Source organism: Halichondria panicea, chromosome 1 (genome assembly GCF_963675165.1).
Source record: "Halichondria panicea chromosome 1, odHalPani1.1, whole genome shotgun sequence".
Classification (NCBI taxonomy): Eukaryota; Metazoa; Porifera; class Demospongiae; order Suberitida; family Halichondriidae; genus Halichondria; species Halichondria panicea.
The window spans coordinates 9298187-9318791 of record NC_087377.1 but is presented as its reverse complement, the minus strand read 5'-3'; the positions used below and the strand labels follow the sequence as shown (position 1 = coordinate 9318791).

General features: G+C 40.0%; 1 protein-coding gene and 1 long non-coding RNA gene across 7 annotated transcripts in view; one reads left to right on the top strand and one right to left on the bottom strand.

The window, feature by feature from the left end:
* LOC135344217 (hemicentin-2-like) overlaps positions 1-4819 on the top strand; it is a 31587-nt gene extending 26768 nt beyond the window's left edge. For all 4 annotated transcript variants that reach the window (XM_064541427.1, XM_064541433.1, XM_064541409.1 and 1 more), the window contains exons 11-14: positions 1766-1855; positions 4283-4482; positions 4550-4603; positions 4658-4819. In XM_064541427.1, coding sequence (XP_064397497.1) covers positions 1766-1855; positions 4283-4482; positions 4550-4603; positions 4658-4705 — 392 coding nt within the window. In that variant the 3' untranslated portion in view covers positions 4706-4819. The remainder of the gene's footprint in view (positions 1-1765; positions 1856-4282; positions 4483-4549; positions 4604-4657) is intronic.
* A 2839-nt stretch (positions 4820-7658) lies between these two features.
* LOC135344896 (uncharacterized) lies at positions 7659-20605 on the bottom strand. 3 transcript variants are annotated; one of them, XR_010397583.1, is made up of 4 exons: positions 16037-16511; positions 15644-15751; positions 13305-13356; positions 7659-8213 (listed from the first exon to the last, which is right to left on the bottom strand). It is a non-coding gene; the product is annotated as an uncharacterized LOC135344896 (long non-coding RNA). The 3 variants fall into 3 exon arrangements; XR_010397581.1 differs by lacking the exons at positions 13305-13356; positions 16037-16511 and adding an exon at positions 20174-20605; XR_010397578.1 differs by lacking the exon at positions 13305-13356.

Below are 20605 nucleotides of genomic sequence, written 5' to 3'. Positions count from 1 at the left end.
CACCCACCCTAGCTTTCTGGGGTGGGTGGAGCTCATTGCTAAGGGGGGAGTCCATGGTGGGTGGGCTCATTGCTGACTCAGCACTTTACATTTGTCAGACACAAACCACTCTAGCTCAGCTTTACAGGTTGTTTCTCCATACAAGGTTCACTGATTCTAGAATTACTCCACCATGTACTGTGCTCTATCTAGATTGAGCCCAGTATGTGTATGTGTATGTGTAGCTCTAGCTGTGTAGTTTTGAAAAAACCGAGATAGGTTTCGCTCTGCTGAAAATCGATATATTCGGCAGTTTTTTTCTCACAGCTCCGACTGGAAGTAACTTGGCCGATCCAAATTTTTGCTGGTTAGTAGTCCCATAGCCAGTGGCGTATCCAGCTAGGGGCTCAGGGTGCTCAAGCACCCCCCTAAGCTTTACATTAATTACTGTAACCTGCTGGAAGCTGCATGAGCCTGCACTGCACTGCACTATGAAGCTAGCTGAGCTAGAGCTAGCTTTTATACTCGTTGGAGAGTCAGACCACACCTTCAGATAATAAGTTTCCTGGGCATGCGTACTGTGACTTATTCAAGTTAAGAGCCTGCATCAGAGAAGGTTGTTCTTTCTCACTGTCAGTGTCTATATATTCAGAAAGTAACCCAACATCACCAGCAGAAACCTGATCACACTCTAAATACCAGGTAGAAGACAAAAAACAAAACAAAATAAAATAATTAAACAATTGTTTCAATACAGATTTTCTTCGTGATAGTATAATTATTGTGCACTCTGCCTGTCACTAGCTGCTCAGCAGTAGTCTGAAGAGAATGAGGACAGCATTACGATCACACAGAATGATTGACTAACTGAACTATTAATTTTCTTCTATATATATACACCATACACTGTGACATACCTGCATGTATAGTAGATATTGATATAGCTATATAGATGAGTGAGTTAGGCAATGGTAGAGTTGATATCTTCTCTGTTCTGGGATTGTTCTTTGTAATTAGGGTGTGTCCTCTGTCATGCACAGTAAAACGTGGGTGTGGCTTTCGGTGCGTGGGCGAGATCCAACATTTTTCGCGCTATCGGGCGACCTGAGCACCCTCCTACTGATATTCCTAGAACAAACGCCACTGCATAGCCATCTATTAGTGTGTACGTGTAGTTAGTTAGAATCAATCTCGTTTTTTTCGTGCATTAGAGTAAGTAACCGATCTTCGCCAGATACCTATAATCGGCGGCTATTGCACGAAGCACAAGACAATTTTGCACAAAACTAACTACAGTGACCTATACAGATGGGTAAGAAAGTAACAGCTCCCAAAAATTTGGAAAGAATAACTCGCTTGTGGACGGAGTGGTGGTCATGAGAAGTGAGCTGCCGAATTGATCAATCGTCGTCAGTGAGACATTTATCTCCGTCTTTGCACGCTTACTAAGCAACTACCAGCACTAAACAATTACTTCTTGGCACAGCTCTAACTAGTGAGCACTACTTTTGCAGGCAAAGCAGCGTTAGCTGCAGATCGAGCCCACCCAGTACAGCTGACGAAAATTTTGCAAAAAATAATGCTGATTCAGCAACAATTGTGCACAGTCAGCAATAATTAAACTGGGATTAGCCTCAATTCCAGGCCGCACTGAAGATTATGTGCACAATTATTGCTGAATCAGCATTATTTTTTTTGCAAAATTTTCGGACTGCGGCTACAAATTATTATTGTCCAATTTTATACATAAAATTGCTATTAAATTTTATCACTTCCCCACATGTAGACTCAGCAGTGTCCACAACTCCTATGGTTACAACTCCTATGGTTACAACTCCTATGGTTACAACTCCTATGGTTACAACCAGTGAAGAAGGTGTGTCTGATTCTGTGATAATTAGTGTCACGTGGTTGTGGATGTTTCACTGCTAAATTGAGCGGTCATCAAGGCAGTAATTGCACGTCGTTAATGAATTCTTTATAATAATGCGCACATGCACTTGCCATCAACAAAAATTAATGTCTTCCTTAGACTAAGTCACTTAATTGTCATTGAGATTAGGAAATATACTCTCAACGAAAAAAATTGACAATTTTTGCATGAGTGATCAGTTCGTGGAATATATTTTCGTTGCTGCAATGCACTGTACAAAACAGTAGTCAATGATAGCTTCATTTGTATTCAGAGATTCAACCACGAAAACCATCCCCCTTGAAAATTATTGTAACGCTTCAACTTCCGTAGTATAAAGAAAAGTCGACCTGAGAAGGTTGTATCTGACCGATAATTATGTTTGTTGAACAATTTTTGTGGAGGATTGCTAACCCTCGAAAACAGCGAAAATTAAGCACCTTTGGTATACTATGCATCAAACATAGCTAAATAGTTGGATGCAACGTCATTGACAGCGACCGTAGATAGCGCGAAATTTATTCCACAAAATGTCACTTCCACGAAAGTTAAGTGAGCTTTTTGTGCCGTATGTTCTGTGTATAACTGTCACAGGTCACTTGTATAATTATAGTGCCTTGCAATCCAGCAGCAATGGTTCTGCATTCCATTTAGATCATGTTTGCCATAAATACTGCAAGTTGATTGGCTAAAGGAAGTGTTCTATCCAACTTAGAAAATCATGTACTTATTTAGAAAATCATGTACATGTGTACTTTTTAGAAAATCATGTAGCAAACTACTTACTTAGAAAATCATGTAGCAAAGATTAGATAAGAACATTCAAATCTGATTGGCTAAATACTCATGGTTGCTACGATCTAAAATGCTTAGACACTGTTTAGGCTAGTAGAACCCTCACTGTGTTCAGGATGCTACAACCAGCCCTTTGGGCTTCTAAATCATGTAGAAACTTCCTAAACAGTGTCTAACTATTATATATTTCCCACCTACTGCACTTTTGCCATGTAGTCTAGTGGGGTTTAACTGTCATAAATTGGCACCTCAGGGCTACAAGGGAAAATATGGCTCATAAATTGGCACCTCAAGCATATGCAGTAAAAATTAATTAATGGTGTTTTCGATCATGAATGAAAATGTCTTGCATGAGAAACAAAATGTCATAAATGAAAACATAGAGACAGAAGGTGTAGTCTGTAGACTATTTCATCAAAAATTCTGCTGTGTGCTTGCAGAAGGAGCTGCTTTAGAGACACTCTGGGAGAGGGCTAGGGCTCAGGCTGAGCCTTGCTCACTAGCACTAGTACTGCACGCACTGCACTAGGCCTTTTCAGCTTCTGTATTTAAATAAAAAGAAGCCAGTTTAGTAATAATATAGGAGTGGCTATTTTAAGCTTACTTTTGCTTGCCTACTAGCCTGGCACAGCTGAAGAGAGCTGGTCTAGACACCGTACGTCTAGAGCTAGCTGTGTTGTTTCTTCTGGCTTGGTTGCTGCAGTAAGTGGAGGGAGGGACTGACTAATTGAACAGAGAGGGGGAGTGGCTCTGTACCGTTCGCTTTGAGGGAGGGGCTGGCTGCTCATATTCTGTCCAGGCTGCACAAGGATTTGAGTGTGGACGAGCTCTCTTTTCCTAGTTGTCTTCTTGTTTAAATAGTGTTGCTATGTGGTAGTCATGCAGCTTGATGCATAGCAACCAGTCAGCCAATCAGATGGGACATATATCAATTAATGCACAGTGCCTCGGGGTTTATGACAGTAAACCACACCTCCCCCTCGGGCTTACGCCCTCGTAGTCGGGAGGTTTACTGTCATAAACCCCTCTACACTGTACATTAACTAATACATATACCCCACCTGGGGTCTGTATCATAGCAACTGGGTGGGGTTTAATTACCATAAACCCCAGCCCTGGAGCACATTCCTCATAAACTCCCTTGCCTTGAGGGCGCACTCATTTTATACTAGATCTACACAGCCAAAAAGAAGCTAGATACTTGTTACAAGGGCAGGACAGATAGGTGTCGCTAAACACAGGAAGGCTGGAGGATGGGTGGGGCTCACTGCATGCTTGGACATTGAAAAGTTAGTGCATCGAGCTAGAAGCTTAGCACTGGCTTCAAGCTATGCGCACAAGCTTTTGTTCATTTTTAATAGTTTTTGAGACTGTTAGCTAGTTGTATCCAAGGTGAGGTAGCTTAGGTAGCAAGTACTTTTCATTCAAGTGGGTATATTATAACAGTTTTGTCCACTACATTCGAATTTATGGCAAACGTAAACCATCCTTCGCCCTCGTGCTTGGAGGTTTACTGCCATAACTGATGTAGTGGACAATAAGTATAACTTGTATGCATTACTACGTACTTCTTTTTATTGAATATATACGTACCAGATTCTACTATTGCGGCTATTTATGGTGGTGCTGTTGGTGGGATACTGGTGTTAGTGTGTCTTATTGGTATCTGCTTGATTGCCCTACTCTTACTGAAGAAAAAGCTATCTAGTGAAGAACAAATAGCTGCTCCAATTTACGAGGAAGTAGGTCTTTCAGGAAATGACATTCAACTCGAGTACAATGATGCATATGGAAAGGTAACCTATACACGTGCACTCATTACGATGTTAACATGCATGTTTTCAAAACACTGCATGCATGCAGGCTGTTAGATGCTCCAAGGGTATTCAACTACAATCTAACCAGGCTTATGAACTAGTGAGTTATATTACTGTATATACTTGTGTAGATCTGATAATTATTGTTACTCAGGCAGCCCCGCACTCAATTACAAGCTCATCAAGGGATATGGGATTTTAACCAGGCGTAGAAAGTCATAGAACTGCATGCGTTGTATACTTTTAGTAGCTCGAGATACTAACAGTTGATTCATACTATAGTAACTGAACTCATTGTAGAATCACATTGATCGTGGTTGCAGTTAACAAAATGCATGTTGTATTCTATAATTATAGGCATAAAAAGTGCATGTGTGCTTGGACATTCGTTTTACATGCATTGACACTTATAATTTTATATATAGGACATCTAAGTCTTAATTGGCATGGACATGGGCAATTATCCTAAATAGGGTGCTCAGTTTTTGGTACAAACTTCACATTAGGCCACTGTTAGTTACATATACTTGTTTCAGATGAGAATACTAGCTCGACCCCGATGAGGGAGGGAGGTTTTCATTACCCATTATCCCAATTATTTTGATGACATCATATCCTGTTTTTTAACTGACGAAAATACACAAAAGGACGGAGTCTGAACATAAAATAGTTTAATTTTTTTTACGCTCTGGCTTTTTGGTGCACAATGCAACTTGCACATGGCACATGGTAAAATAAAACAATGTCAGCAAAAAAAAGGACTTTGACCTCAAATAATGGCTGACATCAGCAATAATGACTTAATTGAGGAGGTGAGCAAAACCGAGGAGGGAGGTTGATCTGAAACAAGTATGCAACTAACAGTGGCTTTATAAATGGCTGTGTATGCATGCATGTACGTACGTACGTCGGCATACATTTTTATTTTAAAAATGACAGTAGCCTATTATTTTTCAATCACTGTCTCGTTAAGAGTGGGAAATGATCGACCATGATTGTTGCTAAAAAGAATGCCAAAAGTATATACAGGGTCTAAAATTAATGGCTGCTGCATCACAATTGTCAGTAGAGCTATAGAGCCTTAATTGCTGGGATCTCACGCAACCATGTACTGTGTCAGGTATAATAATAATCATATTATGGTGTGCTCAGTTTTTGGTGTACATTTCACATTATTATTAATGACTACATAACGTTGTCAATACAATATTTAAATTATGATTCTCGTTAATCCGGTCGTTGAGACAGTGCAGTTTGGCTGCAACAGCGAGGTGGCTGCATGGCACAGCCGTGGCTAAATAGCAGTCAGTACTGCCTTAAATCTAATGACTAGATAATGCTCTCTATTCAAGTGTCGCCAGTCAAACCACACCCTAAACGTCATATTCGGCCGTATTAATTGTACCAACTTAACAATCGTTGTTAGAAACTCGGGGTTCATAATGTACGTATATTCGTAGAAAGGTTGTATACCGTTATATATAGCAAGTAATTTTTGTTGCAAATTTTCAGATGAACTACCATTAACATATACACACAGCCTATTATTCGTACAGCTCAGGATAGTGACGTTGAATCTGTTGCTGAAGAATAATTTCGTAGTTTTAATTTTCGTTTGATGCTCTTCAACGCAATAATTATACGAAAATAAATCTCATATACGGTATTGCTTTTTGCAATGTGTATATATTATACATGTACAACTTCACTGTATAATTTATAGGCGATTGAAGTGGAGAAATTGCGAAGAATTATAGACACATGCACAAGCACTTTCTTTGATTGGGTTAACGGAACTCAGCGTCATATTAATCATACCCAAAATTAATAGCTTAAGTAAATGTACATGTAATGATGACTTTTTGGTCATGCACATATACAGATACTTATATCCCACTTGAGTGAATTTGCTTATTGTTGCTATGCGCTCTATTTCTAATAGAGCACTTGGCAACGTGCTCTATATATATTAAATGCTTCAGGCTATGTACATTGTATTGTCATTTACAAGGAGATACACATGTAATATAACATGACTGTAGCTAGATGCACAATAACATAGTATATAATTATACAGTTTGTAGAATGGAAGAGGGAAGCTCTATAGTTTTTTCTTTTGAATAGAGCCGCTTGTTTCTTGGGCAGTGTGCTGTGCTTGTTTACTGCAAGGCTGGGGAGGATTCTAGCTTTGGCTTCTTCCTTTCGCTTTGTTCGAGAGTAATATAGGAGCCGCTCGTTTGCTGCAAATTCTAGCTTGAGTTTCTTCTTTTGCTTTGTTCGAGAGTAATATAGGAGCCGCTCGTTTGCTGCAAATTCTAGCTTGAGTTTCTTCTTTTGCTTTGTTCGAGAGTATAGTAGGAGCCGCTCTTTTCTTGAGCAGTGTATTGTATTTACTGCAAGGCTGCATGCATGGGGAGGAGCTGGATGTAGGGAAGTGCTGCATGGGATTTTAGCTTTGGCTTCTTCCTTTCGCTTTGTTCGAGAATAGTATAAGAGATGCTCATTTGCTGGGCTTGTTAGCTGGAGTTTCTTCCTTTCGCTTTGTTTGAGAATATAGTATGAGAGTCTATGGCATACCAAGAGCATGCTAGGCTTGTTTGCTGCAAAAGCAAGGAGGAGCTGGACGTTTCCATTTTGTGGGTGGAACTAGGACTATAACTTTGTCCTGTGAGTTGACTTGAATAGACACAGATTTAGTAGAGCCACAGAGATGCCGATATTAATTTTCAAAAGAAATGATGCAGTTGCTAGGTTGACTGTTTATATAGGTCAACCGTTGCTAAGATAGTGCATTTCTAGTAGCCAATAGGTTTTGGATAATGTGCATTCGGTATCTATGGTTATAGTGTCCCTCATCCCTCGAGCTTTGGGACACTATAACACATAGATACCTCATGCCCATTATCTAACCATTACGTATAATAACTAGTGTTCAAGCTGGTGCTGTGCTAATGCCTCTCGCCATGTTTTTGCTTTTGCTGAAAAGTATTAGAGTATTATAATTATTAGTTTCTATAATGAATTTTATATTAAAGTTAGCTTATCTATATAAAGTCACTGAGAAGAAAAGACTTATTTACATGCATCTATTGTTGTATTATGTGGCTTACTAGGACCTCAAGAAAGAAGAAAATTGATTCTTCCAGGATCTGTAGTTCAGTGTCATATAATATCTAAGAAGAAAAAACCTGTGTACATGCATATTGTTATCTATATTGTTATATGGTAGTGTTTTGTGGCTTACCAGGCCTTCAAGACAAAGATTCTGAAGAGACTGCAACAGCCTTCAATGTGAGTCAAACTAGCCATAACTCGAGAAAGAAGCTTTAGTTTGCTAATCCACGAATCAAAATCCAAGAGAACGTGGCTAGAAGCCTATAGAAGCTGTTACTTTTCGTCGCATTGCAACCGTTGAGCAGTTACAGCTGGAACAGACACACAGACAGACAGACAGACACACACAGTCAGCTTTACCGTATCCCTCCTGCGGCTACGCCTCGAGGCATAATTATTATAGAGACAAATAATTTATTTGATCGAGGTGTAAAACTTCATGCCATACTAAATTTCCGATATGTAAAACTTCATGAAGTGATTATATAATTATGGATGAGAATAAACTCTTAAAACAGTCAACACACATTCACACTTTCTTAGCAATCTTGAGAGTCACTTCACTTCACTTTTTTCTCAAACTTGGCTGACTGAATCTGTACAGGGTTAGAATAATGGGATGATGGACATTTAAAGCATTATTAATCCCACTCGCTAATTTAGAGGGTATAGTAAGCTAGACATTTCTGCGGCCCAAAAATTATGTGAATAGCTGTAAAAAGACCTTCTGCGGATAACATTACTGCGAATTAACTTTCAACTGTTAAATTAGGCGTGGTTAATTAATATTTCTGCGTTTACGCAGAATCTTTGGGCCACAGAAATTTCTAGCTATACGGTACTACGTAGGTGCTATAAAATGAAAGTACCGTGGGTTCTGACGTATCAAACATGGAAGCTTTACCTAACTAGACACTAAAAAGTGCTAACCCTCGGCTGGTGACATGACTGATGATATAATGCAGTGCTTATATAGCACGTATGCATGACTAGCACAGCAACTCAAGAGCAATGAAACTAAACCAGACTGGAGAGGCATGCTGAAACATTTGAGAACAGATTTAGTGGTACATGAGACATGCACTGTCAACTGGGATCACAGCAAAGAAGCCTAGAGTCTTAGAGAAGTATGGCTCCTGCCAGGTTGGAGTTCCAGAGTCAACCAACAACCCAGTCACAATTCTAGCTTTATACTTTAGTGACCCTGTTCCTGGTATAGGATCACTTCACCTGTAAATACGTAGGCTATCTCGAATAAAGGCCAGGTGTAAGCATAGATTGAAGAGAGAGGGATAGGAAACGGAGTGGTGCACGTGATGATTTTACATTGAATCTGCAGTGGAGCCTCGAAAATTATCCGCGCTACGCCCTATGAACGAGGCTATTAAGCACACTTTTGCCGGGTAACTCCCAAAGCTGTGTTTCCTCGAGACATAATCTCTTTCAGCAACTTAAAACACGCCTAGTCCATGAGCCACGTGTAGTACTTGCTAATGACTGACCACACCCAGTAAAAAGAGACTTTCCAATAAAGTTATATGTTCCCAAGGCTGTTTTAGAGCTATTGGAACATGTAACGTGTAAGCGTGCTGGTTATGACTACTACAATAGGTATAGACCTTGAAATATAAGTGAGTTGCACGGACTAAGCACAGTTACTTGTAGTTTATTATGCACTGAGTGTAGAAATAGATATTGTTGTGATGGCCTCCATTAAACCGCACCGTAGCGCGGATGTTACTCGAGATACAAACCGTTTCCTATCCCTCTAACTCTTCAATCTATGGTGTAAGTTAGCTAGGTGCCAACGTACAAGCTTGCTTTTATTTGACAAAGAAGCTTTAACATCAAAATCTGCTACTATTTAAACATTGTGTGGAGGCTATTCATACTGTAAAGGCAATGCTATGGCACCCAGGTGAGTAGATTATCCTGTTACGAACAAACAAACCAACCGACAACTATACCTGTGGCCGCCCACGTACGCCTCAGGTAATTAATACAACACTTTCTGCTTGCATACAGGGAACGGTGGAAAAGATTGACCATGAAAAGGATTCGAAAAGTTCCAAGTACAAAATTATACAGTTTTTTCCACTTTGCACAATATCCATGGCATGCTACAGACAAAAAACCTCCGTATATATGCATGCGTGCATGCATGCCCCATGTTATAATTATCTTGCTGATTAAAAAAAGCCAGCTGGTGTAATTGTTTTAAAAAAAGTGACATGATATTACGTGACTTCAGGGACGCAGATACTGGTTTATATTAATTGTAAAATAGCGCATAATATGAACAGGGACTCCTGATAAGAACTAGAGCACTAAAGTGCAAACCCTCGGCTGGTGACATGATTATAAAGAAACCATAAGAATGATATAATTGAAGTTGAAAAATACGGCCTGGTATTGATTGTATCTGGGCGTGGCAGGAACCGGAAACTAAAGCAGAGATTCTTCACATTTTGTTTCCTGCTTTTTTTCTGTAATACTAAGGTGTACGTAGAGGCATTTTACTCCTGTAAAAGTTACAGTAATGTAGCTCCGTGTCGTGTTCTCAATTTATAGCTAGCTAGCTATGGCATGCAACGCGTTGTCTTGTTTGAAGCAAGATGGCCTCACTCTCATGGCAGAACAGGCCCAGGCTCTCAAGCTCCTGTTTGAGGGAAGGGACGTGTTTATCTGGTTCCCAACGGGGTATGGCAAGTCTCTCTGCTATATCAGTTGCTACCCTTTTTAATGGACTACAAGCTAGGTAGGACCAAGGCTCCTCCTGTTGACAAAAGTGTTGTTCTTGTTAATTGTCTCTCCCCTTGTATCTCTCATCATGAGACTCATGATTGACCAGGTCAGGAGTCTAAACATTAGAGGTGTTTCCACTGTCATCCTCAGTAGCAATAAAGGAATCGACAAAGATTTGGTTGCCATTGCCAAAGAAGTGTCTTCTGGGAAGTATTTCCTGCTGTATACTGCCCCAGAGGCTGTTGTTGAAGACCACTGTTGGAGGATTCATTTTTTGTTGTACCACAGAGTTTATGTATTAAAAAACCACGCCCAGATCACGCCCAAATACAATCAATACCAGGCCTAGTAGGCGACCTAGCGTTCAATCGGAGACGAATCGGCCTGGGGTCGAGGCTAGTGCTGAACATGATGTATAGAATGATAAAGATAATTATTTTACACTGGAGTCGAGTAGGATCCCAGAGTTCGTGTCAGCTAACAGAGACAAACCAGACACAATTCTAGCTTTCTATTGTATTGACCCTTTTCCACAAACACGCAAAGCAATTATTGCCTATGTTTCAAATAATAGCCGCGTTTAAAAAGCTTCTTGGGTTTAGCTCGCCTTTTCTGGGAAACAAAGGCTTCTTTGCAAAATCTGCCAAATTTTAAGCCTTAGTTTTAATGCTACAAGTTTCCCTACGTACAAATTGTGATGCCTAAATCCCCAAGTAAGCCAAACTGAGCAGTGACAGACACACAGGCAGACTAGCAGACTACTGTAACTGAGGCCGCCTACGCGCCTCAGGTTAACAACAGCTTTTGTCATCAATAAACATAGTTACATGTAATGTTTGTGGTGTGTGCAGTTAAGATTCTAAACTGTCTTAAAGCTATCATGTTCGCAATCAGTGGTTTCCCAATCTTGCAATGGCTATACACATTCCAACGCAACTAGAATACAATATCGGACAGACATAATTACATGCCATTAACGAATTGTTCTCACAGTTTACAAGAGCCAATAATACTATAGGGTCCAACACAGGAGCCATGTTGTCTTGTGGTTAGGTTGTGCATGATGCCATTTATACATTTAATTTTGGCAGATGGTTAACAAGATAAACTTTAACCTATAGAAAACCTATTACGTATAGCAGGTAATTTTCGTGGCCAAGCTGACCTCCACGAAAACCTAGGCGGGTTTACCAGAACACATGCAATGCAGTGCAAGAATGAAATGTTTTACTCACAAAAATTACTCGCATAACGTACGATATACATTATTAAGTATATGGACTCAAATGCTTGCACTCGCTCCATGAGACCTTGTGTATATATATACGCTAGTTTATACTGACAACAAACAACATACATACATGCTACTCTACTGTAAGGCTTCTGTAAACAAAATTAAACTGTAGACACTTAGCCTACTTTACCAGCCACTCAATTAAGGTCACCATGCACTTATTTAAGCTACATGACCACAATAAGCCATACACGTACATGACTGTACATATATACTATGGTTATAGCGTCCCTCATGCAGCTCTCGGGGCATAATAATTTTATATCCCACTTGAGTGTGTTTAGCAAGGAATTATAAACCATAATTCCCAGAGAATAGGATACAAATGATGTAATGTTCTTAGTTTAGTTAGCTAATGGAAACGTGAGATCTATAAATCGTTACATTGACATCGTGTCCATTTGGTAACTCCCACTTTCTTTGGCTAAGTAGAGCTAGAAACATTACATCATTAATTTTGTACTTTTAATATTTCCCTGGTACTTCCCCAGGGAATTATATAGCCTCTCTATTAAATACACGGAGTGTACACTTTTAAACAAACATCAGCTAAACTAATGGCTTTTCAACAGAAACAGAGAGCTAAAAATTACAAAGCAAAAGACAACAAAAAAATCATGCAAGAGGTTAATTTAGAAGAGAGTTCTGTTGAGAAATTAGAAGAACAGGAGCAAAAGAAGCAAGCTAGAAAAAGAAAAAGACAAGCTAAAGGTGACATTTCAAAAGGACCCTCCACCAAGAAGACTAGACTAGAGGTAGAGAACCAATCTTCTTCTCTAGTAGATCAAGAGATAAGTCACAGTCAACAGAGTAGTGAAAGTGAAGATATTTTAACCAGGAAAGAAGAAACGATTTTAAAGAGTTCAAAAGTGTCAAAGAAAGCAACACAACGCAAGCACAAACCCAGAGCAATGAAGGATGCAAGCAACAAAAAGCAACCCAAAAAAAAGTTCTAAAAAAGGGAAAAGAGTTGCTAAAACAAAGATACAGTCTTAAGGAGCTCTCAGCCAAAGAGAAGAAGGCTCAACTAAGCTCAAAAGTGAAGGAACAATACTCTCTACTGTCAAGACATGTGAGTGGCAGAACAATGAATGATGTTCAGTACCTGACTCACTGCACCAATGAGAAACGTAGAGGAATGATAGAAAGCACTGGCAAACTGTTGGCTAAATCATCCCAATACCCACACAAATGCCCACTAGCCGTAGGACAGAAAATCAAGGGTGTCTGGCTCACAGCAACAACATCCAGATCAGGAAAGCCTTTTCAGGCTTCTCCATATGGCACCGAACGCATCAACATACCAGTATCAGCACTTCTTAGTAGTGAAACGATCAGCAGGTGGTCTTTATTCTTTGAGTCCACATACTATTCTCAGAATCACATTCAATATGTGAGGTTCGTACTTCTAGACACACAAACAGCTGAAGAGGAACAAGAAACATGGTGCAAAGATTACCTACTAAAAGTCGACATTGAGCAAAATCCTTTCGTCTACTGGAATGGTGAACAATTTTCGTCAATATCAAATCACAACCGAAAACATGCAGATATCTATGTTGAAATACTGAAAGTTGGTGAAATTGAAACCCCATGCGGAGAAAACTGGGATCAAGTTAAGGAAACAAGAAGAAGGAAAAATACTCACGCGTTGGTTTATCTCAGTTTGTGTCCACTCCTCAGAAGCGAAGGAGACCGTTCTGTGGGTACAGCGGAGTAAAAAATTAACACTAACCTTAACCCACGTACTTGCATAGTATATAATGACACTGAAAGCTAGTTAACTCACTTCGGTTATGGGCAACAGTTGCACCCACGCATACAAATTTCGCTATGTATATCATTATAAAACCTGTAAAATCCACAAAGCACCTCTCATGACGGTGGTCTAATAGTTAAGCCAGCAAATATGTACGTATACAGGTATGTGTATTACGATAGTCTCTGCATGTTAAACACCCACTCATGCATTCAACTAGAGCACTGAAGTGCAAACCCTCGGCTGGTGACATGATTATAAAGAAACCAGAAGACTGATATAATGCAGTGCATATATTATAGTGATGTTGTTATCATCATCATGCACTGGCATGACTTGCACAGCAACTCAGGACTAAACCAGACTGGAGGCATGCTGAAACATTTGAGAACAGGTAGTGGTACTATAGATATAATTATGCACTGTGGATTAGGATCACAGTAAAGAAGCCTGGAGTCTCAGAAAAGTATGGCTCCAGGTTCTGCATGGAGTAGGATCCCAGTCAGCAGCACAGGAGCTATAATTCAAGCTTCTACTTTAGTGACCCTGTTCCATTGTTCCTGGTATATATAGCTTTCTACTTTAGTGACCCTGTTCCATCGTTCTTGGTACAGGATCACTTCAGTTATAAGTAACGCATGTGCAAGTTCTGTTCAAGCTACATTTTGCTCGCTTTTATTAGACAAAGGAGCTTTAACACCGAAAGCTGCCACTATCCAAAGTACTAACTTGTTGTGTGGAGGCTACTCATGCTGTAAACGCAGTGCTAGAGCATCCAGGTAAGCAGACCTAGTCACAAGCTTATTCAAGCTTCTTAGCTTTTGCTCGACAAAGAAGCTTTAACATCAAAATCTGCCACTATTTAAATCAAGATATTGTTGTGTGAAGGCTATCCATGCTGTAAACACAGTGCTGTGGCATCCAGGTGAGTAGATATACCTGTGACAAACAAACAAACAGACAAACCAACAGACTACTATACCCGTGGCCGCCCACGCGCGCCTCGGGTAATAACCATTGCATGCTACAGAAATCAAACCTCTGTATGCGTGCGTACTATCACTTCACCTGTAAATAGTAGGCTATCTCGATCAAGCTTTTAACCAGGAAAGAAGAAAGTGTTTCAAGGAAATCAAAAGTGAAGTCAAATTCAGAGAAAACAACACAATGCAGCACAAACCCAGAGCTATGGATGATGTTAGTCTCATGAACCTTTGGTGTCCGTCTGAGCACTCTTTACTTGAAATCATTTCACAATGGAATGTATTACGTCACTGTACAAGCTAATAAAATCATAAAAATGCAACCATATCCGCTATCTCTGCTCAGCCACATCACTGCTTGCTGCTCAACCGCATGTAAAGTTTCACTATTTGCTGCCTCCTATTCAAGTCACCTGATACTTGTGAGCAATCTCATTGGTCACGTTGGAAATCCACTGTGGCCCATGAGTTCACGTAAAGAGTGCTCAGACGGACACCAAAGGTGCGGCTGATTCATGAGACTAGGATGATGTAAGCAACAAAGTAAAGCAGCCAACACAAAAATTGCGAAAAAGGCCCGTGTTACATCAGAACAAATATCTATAGGAGACGAGTTTTTTAAACAAAGATACACCTATGAGGACCTCTCAGCTAAAAGAGAGAAGAAAGCTGTTGAATTACGCAAAAGGGTGAAGAAACAATATTCTCTACTGTCAAGACATGTGAAAGGCAGAACAATGAATGATGTTCAGTACCTAACTCACTGCACCAATAAGAAACGTAGAGGAATGATAGAAAGAACTGGCAAACTGTTGGCTAAATATGGCGCAAAGATAATCTACAAGAAGTCGACATTAAGCAAAATCCTTTTGTCTGCTGGAGTGAAGGACAATTTTGGTCAATATCAAACCACCATCCTAACCAAGCAAATATCTATGTTGAAATACTGAAAGTTGGTGAAATTTAAACCCGATGCGGACACTGGGATCAACTAAGGAAACAAAGGCAAAAAAGAATACCAACACCCCGGTACATCTCGGTTTGTGTCTAGACCTCAGAAGCGATTGAGACAGTTTTGTGGGCACAGGAACTGCAACAGAGTAAGAAACAAAAAACACAAGCACTAACCCTCACCCGTAGATACACACAGACAGTTAGTTTGCTTATTATAATGTTTTTTCTATACTGTATACTTCAGTGTTTATGCATAAATTTTCAACTGCCAGTTATTTAGCTTACACATACCTCACTCAAGAAGTCAACCAACGGGAAAATCGGTACTGCATGAGGTCGTTGTAAGACCAACCAGCCAGAAAATTGAGGTTGTCAGGTATAGTTGGAAATCTTGCCATTCTGGGGGGGCGGGGGGGGGTGGTAATGAGAAAATGAAGCATAAGCTCCGTGTAAAGATCTAAACTATGAAATAGGTCATTATTTCAATGAATCAGGGGAAATGTGCCTAAAACAGAAGGAAGAAAATAGTATTGTATCTGGATGTTTCTATAGCGATCGTAAATTGTGTTGTAAAACATGCCAGGGTCAAAAGGTCATTAATTAAAACAACACATGTACTTTTGTTTTACATGTAACACTGAGTTCACTCTCGCGCCCCTGGGTTTATACACTCTTTATACTCACAACAGCAATCGCGGTTGAGCTGTTATTGCGTCCCAGACGAACAAGCTTGAGAGAAGATATCCAAGAATTAATTGCTGCATTCTTTGAATTAGCCTTCTGTGGCTAGGGTATAAATGTTGATGTACTGGCTTGCTGCACTGGATAGATCTATAAGTATAGTAAGCTTTCCAAGCAGGCAAATAAACTGCTATATGCAGCAAGGTCAAGAACCCAGAACAAATCTTTCATTAAACGTGACCCATTGACCCTAGCTGGCATTCCTCCTCTAAAAACATGCCCCAACAAAAATTTGAGAAAGCACATGAAACAAATTTTTTTTTCCAATTTGCATCTATATAATTATGGTGCTATAGATGTACATAATTATTACGCTAAACATAAAGCTGATCACAAAGGGCAGCTGTAGGGAACCATACAAAAACATCCCTTTCTTCTGAAGTTCACACAGGAGTTTGACAGCTTGTGAACATGATACTCGTTGAGAGTGAGGCAGGGTGCACAGCCTAACAGGAGGAGCAAGCTAGGTTCTCACAAGACAATAATTATGGCTCCTGCTGGACCAAATACAAGCAGTGAACAATATTATTGTTGATGAAAAATAACTTTTTATACAAGCAAGTCAGCTTTTGCCTGGGCTACAGGAGTTTCTGAGCTATATAGACCATCAATGCCTAGCTTATTGTACACATGCGCAATAACTCACGTAAAAGTTGGTAAGGGATCATTTGTGAGTACGAAAAGCATACCGTATAGCGCAAAATTTTCGAGGGACTTAATTTTCGCGGATTTCGTGGGTTAGAATTCTACACGAAAATAAGTCCACGAAAATTGTTAAATTACCTGCTATAACGTGCAAAGATTTAAGGCGTGGCTTCCGGTTAGCAGTCATTCCGCAAACATTGTGCAACGAAATGGCTTTTAGAGGCCAATCCACGAAATATAAGTGCCTCGAAAATTTCGCGCTATACGGTATATCGTGAAGGATGTGACGGTCCATGCATACATACAAAATTGCAACACTAGGTAGGGACTCGTTTTGCTCGTGAGCCACAGCAACTTTTACGGAGTAAACACCCACACGTTTAGTTTTACGCAAAAAAACGAATTCTAACCACACCCAGATACAGTCTTCCCCAGGCCTACTCTATAGCGTGCCAGTATAGAAAAATCAGCCTGGTGGTGATCGAGGCTAGCATAATTATCGAGTAAGCGCTAATAATCCAGTAGACTAGTAGGTCACTATTTAGTTTCTGTTTTGAGTATTCTTTTCTCTAATATATTTTGACGACTGAAATTGGTCGTGACACACAATCTCTGCATGCGTCTAGTTAACGTATGATAGCTATAAAGCGCAGCAATCAATAGTTACTTATGAGTAGTGCAACAGTAGACACATACATAAAAGTCTCTCAAAAACATAATTCATGAGCAAAAACTATATCATAATACTACGGATTTAACCAATGACTGAACTAAGTGTTACTGTTGTGAGTTTGTATATACTGAGGAAGTCAAATTCCCACCCCATCTCACACACCGGGCTCCCTAAAAAAAACACAACGGGTAGTGGGGACTGATGTCTTCATACACCGTATAGCGCGACATTTTCGAGGAGCTTAACTTTTGCTGATTTCATGGGTTAGCAATCCTACACGAAAATTATTATTTATTTGCTATAACGTGCAAAGAGTGAAGGCGTGGCTTCTGGTAAGCATGCAGTCATTCCATGAACAACGTGCTTTTAGAGGCCATTCCACGAAATATAAGTGCCTCGAAAATGTCACGCTATATACCGGAAGAGAGGGGTTGGCAACGGATCACGTGCCACATAAGCACACATAAAATCAATACAGAGGCTTGACAAGCCATCCGTGTTTCCCTCACCCACGCAGTAAAACAACCTGTTATGGCTGTTTTACAAACCTTTTTCCAAGCCCTCCCTCGAAATTTCAATTCGATGCCCCTTGCTGGTAGTCATCGTTCAGATATAACAAAAACATAATTTCAAGTAGCTAGAGGTTGTCTAACCCATAGCTACAGTCAACAAGAGCACTAAAGTGCACACCTTCGGCTGGTGACATGAAATCAGGAGTGATATAAGGCAGTGCATGTAGTACCGTATAGTGGCAAATTTTCCTTATTTGGCTCCAGCTCCAGGGCTTTCAGCAGAAATGTTCGTGGTTCAATGCCAGGAAACCACACCCACCAATAGCTTTGCATGTGAAATACCAGTGCATGGGAGCTTATCCTGGTTTTAATTTTCGCGTTGACTGCTCTGCCCTCGAAAAACGCGAAAGTTTGCACCCCGCGAAAATTTCCCGTATGTATGACTGAGCTGTCTAACAATAAACCAGACTGGTGCTGAGAACAGTGGTACATAAGCATGCACTGTAGACTAGGATCACAGCAAAGAAGCCGGCTCCAGGAGTAGGATCCAGAGTCAGCCAAGAAGCCTCCAGAGACAACAAATCAGTCACAATTATAGCTTTCTATTGTAGTGACCCTTTTCCATTGTTCCGGGTACGGGATCACTTCGGCAGCAAATAAGTGCCAGGAATAAAAGCCACATGTAGCTGTACAAGTTCAACGTGCAAGTTTAGGCTTCTTAGCTTTTATACAACAACGAAGCTTTAACATTGAATCTTCCACAATCAAAACTAATAACTTGTCATAGACTCACATGTCCCACACAAACAAACAAACCAACGGACTATTATACCGCCCATGCGCACCTTAGGTAATAAATGTTGTTCACGAGTCTCAGCTCTCAACGGTGCAGCTAGCAAGCTAGATAACGCCCATTTTCTCCAGCTGTAGAACGTAAGCGGCACCATAATTAGCCATTTTTAAGGCGCCACATTAAAATAATTAGGTTGGTAAAGATGGCTCTATTAGGAGTTTGCTAAATTAGTTTCGAGGCTGGATACCCATACAGAAATAACTACCTTGTGGCAAGGTTGAAACAAGCAAGTCTTACAAGGTTGTGGCAAGGTTGCAGCAACCTTGCTGCAACCTTGCCAGAACCATGGATTTGAAATTGTTTCAAGCTTGTTTCAAGGTTGTAGCCAGGTGGTTTTAACCTGGTTATTAAGGTTGCAACAAGGTGGTTTCAACCTGGTTACTAACAGGGTTGCAACAAGGTAGTTTCAAGGTAGTTTCAACCTAGTTCAACAGTGAAATCCATTAAGAGTGAGATAAAAAATAAATAACAGAACAAAGTATAGTATTACAAAGTATAATATTAAGCAAACTATATTATAGTCTCTTCAAGTATCGATTAATGATGAGAGATTGATTGAGTTCCAAACAGTATACACCACTACGCTGCCTTCTCATGGCACGGCGACATGATGCACATTTGTCGTTTACTGCATCGATTAACCAGTGCATGGTTTACTACACAGCTTTCTCTGCATGCTGGCGGCCTATACATAATTATAAGTGTCATAATTATAGGACCATACATGTATCTATCACTAATTATTTATGCTTCGTGATGAGTAAGAGGGGTGGACGTATAGAGGTATAGGGGATGATGATTTGTACAAAATCTTAGAGACATACATTCAACATTGTTATGCCTCAGGCGTAGCCGCAAGAGGGACACGGTAAAGCTGACAGTGACTGTGGCTGTAAATGCTGCAATGCGACGAAAACTATATATAGGCTTCTAGCCACGTTCTCTTGGATTTTGAATCGTAGATTACAAACTAAAGCTTCTTTCTTGAGTTATGGCTAGTTTGACTCACATTGAAAGCTATTGCAGCTTTCGTAGCATCATTTGTTTGCACAAAAGTTTCTATTCAACTTATGAGTAATGTTATAGTCCTGCACTAAAGCGCTAGCTTTTTATTAGCTACAAGAGTCAGAAAAGAGCAGCTAGCTATTTAGTAGCCATTAATTGTGTGAGCTCTTGCAGACTACCCCTATATATATATATATATATAGATAGAGATTATTCACTTTCAAATTCAAATTCATTATAGAAAAAAAGCTTAATTCCCCCTATACTAAGTCTCTAGTACTATAACACTCTAATACTTTGATAGAAAGCATGACATAGCGAGGCTAGGCATTAGCACAGCGCAGCTTGCAGCACTCGTTTGTCTGGCTTTTAATATCATGAATGCTACTTACTGGACATCTTTAAAATGTTGGTATCACAGTACTTCTTGGCCAACCATTGCAGTCTCACGACAGCTACAGCAACTTGGTGCACATTGGAGGAGGGCATGATTCCTACTGACTCCTCTTCGATCCACCTCAAGAGATACCAATAGATGTGTCCTTCATTTTGGCTTGTAAACCTAAACATCTAGTTGTTCTATTATAGAGTAGTCTGAGTTAGCTAAACTAGTATGCAGTAGGTCTGTCCTGCTCTTAGCTAGCTAGCTATATAGACAGCTGACATTCAAGATATGAAAATAATTCCAATTGGGGTGCACTTGCCATGTCTTTTACAAGGTTGTAAACAGGTTGTTACAAAATGAGCAACCAGAACGCAATGTTGCTGCAACTATTTTACAAGGTTGTAAATCAGAATGACAACCACAATGCAAGGTTGTTACA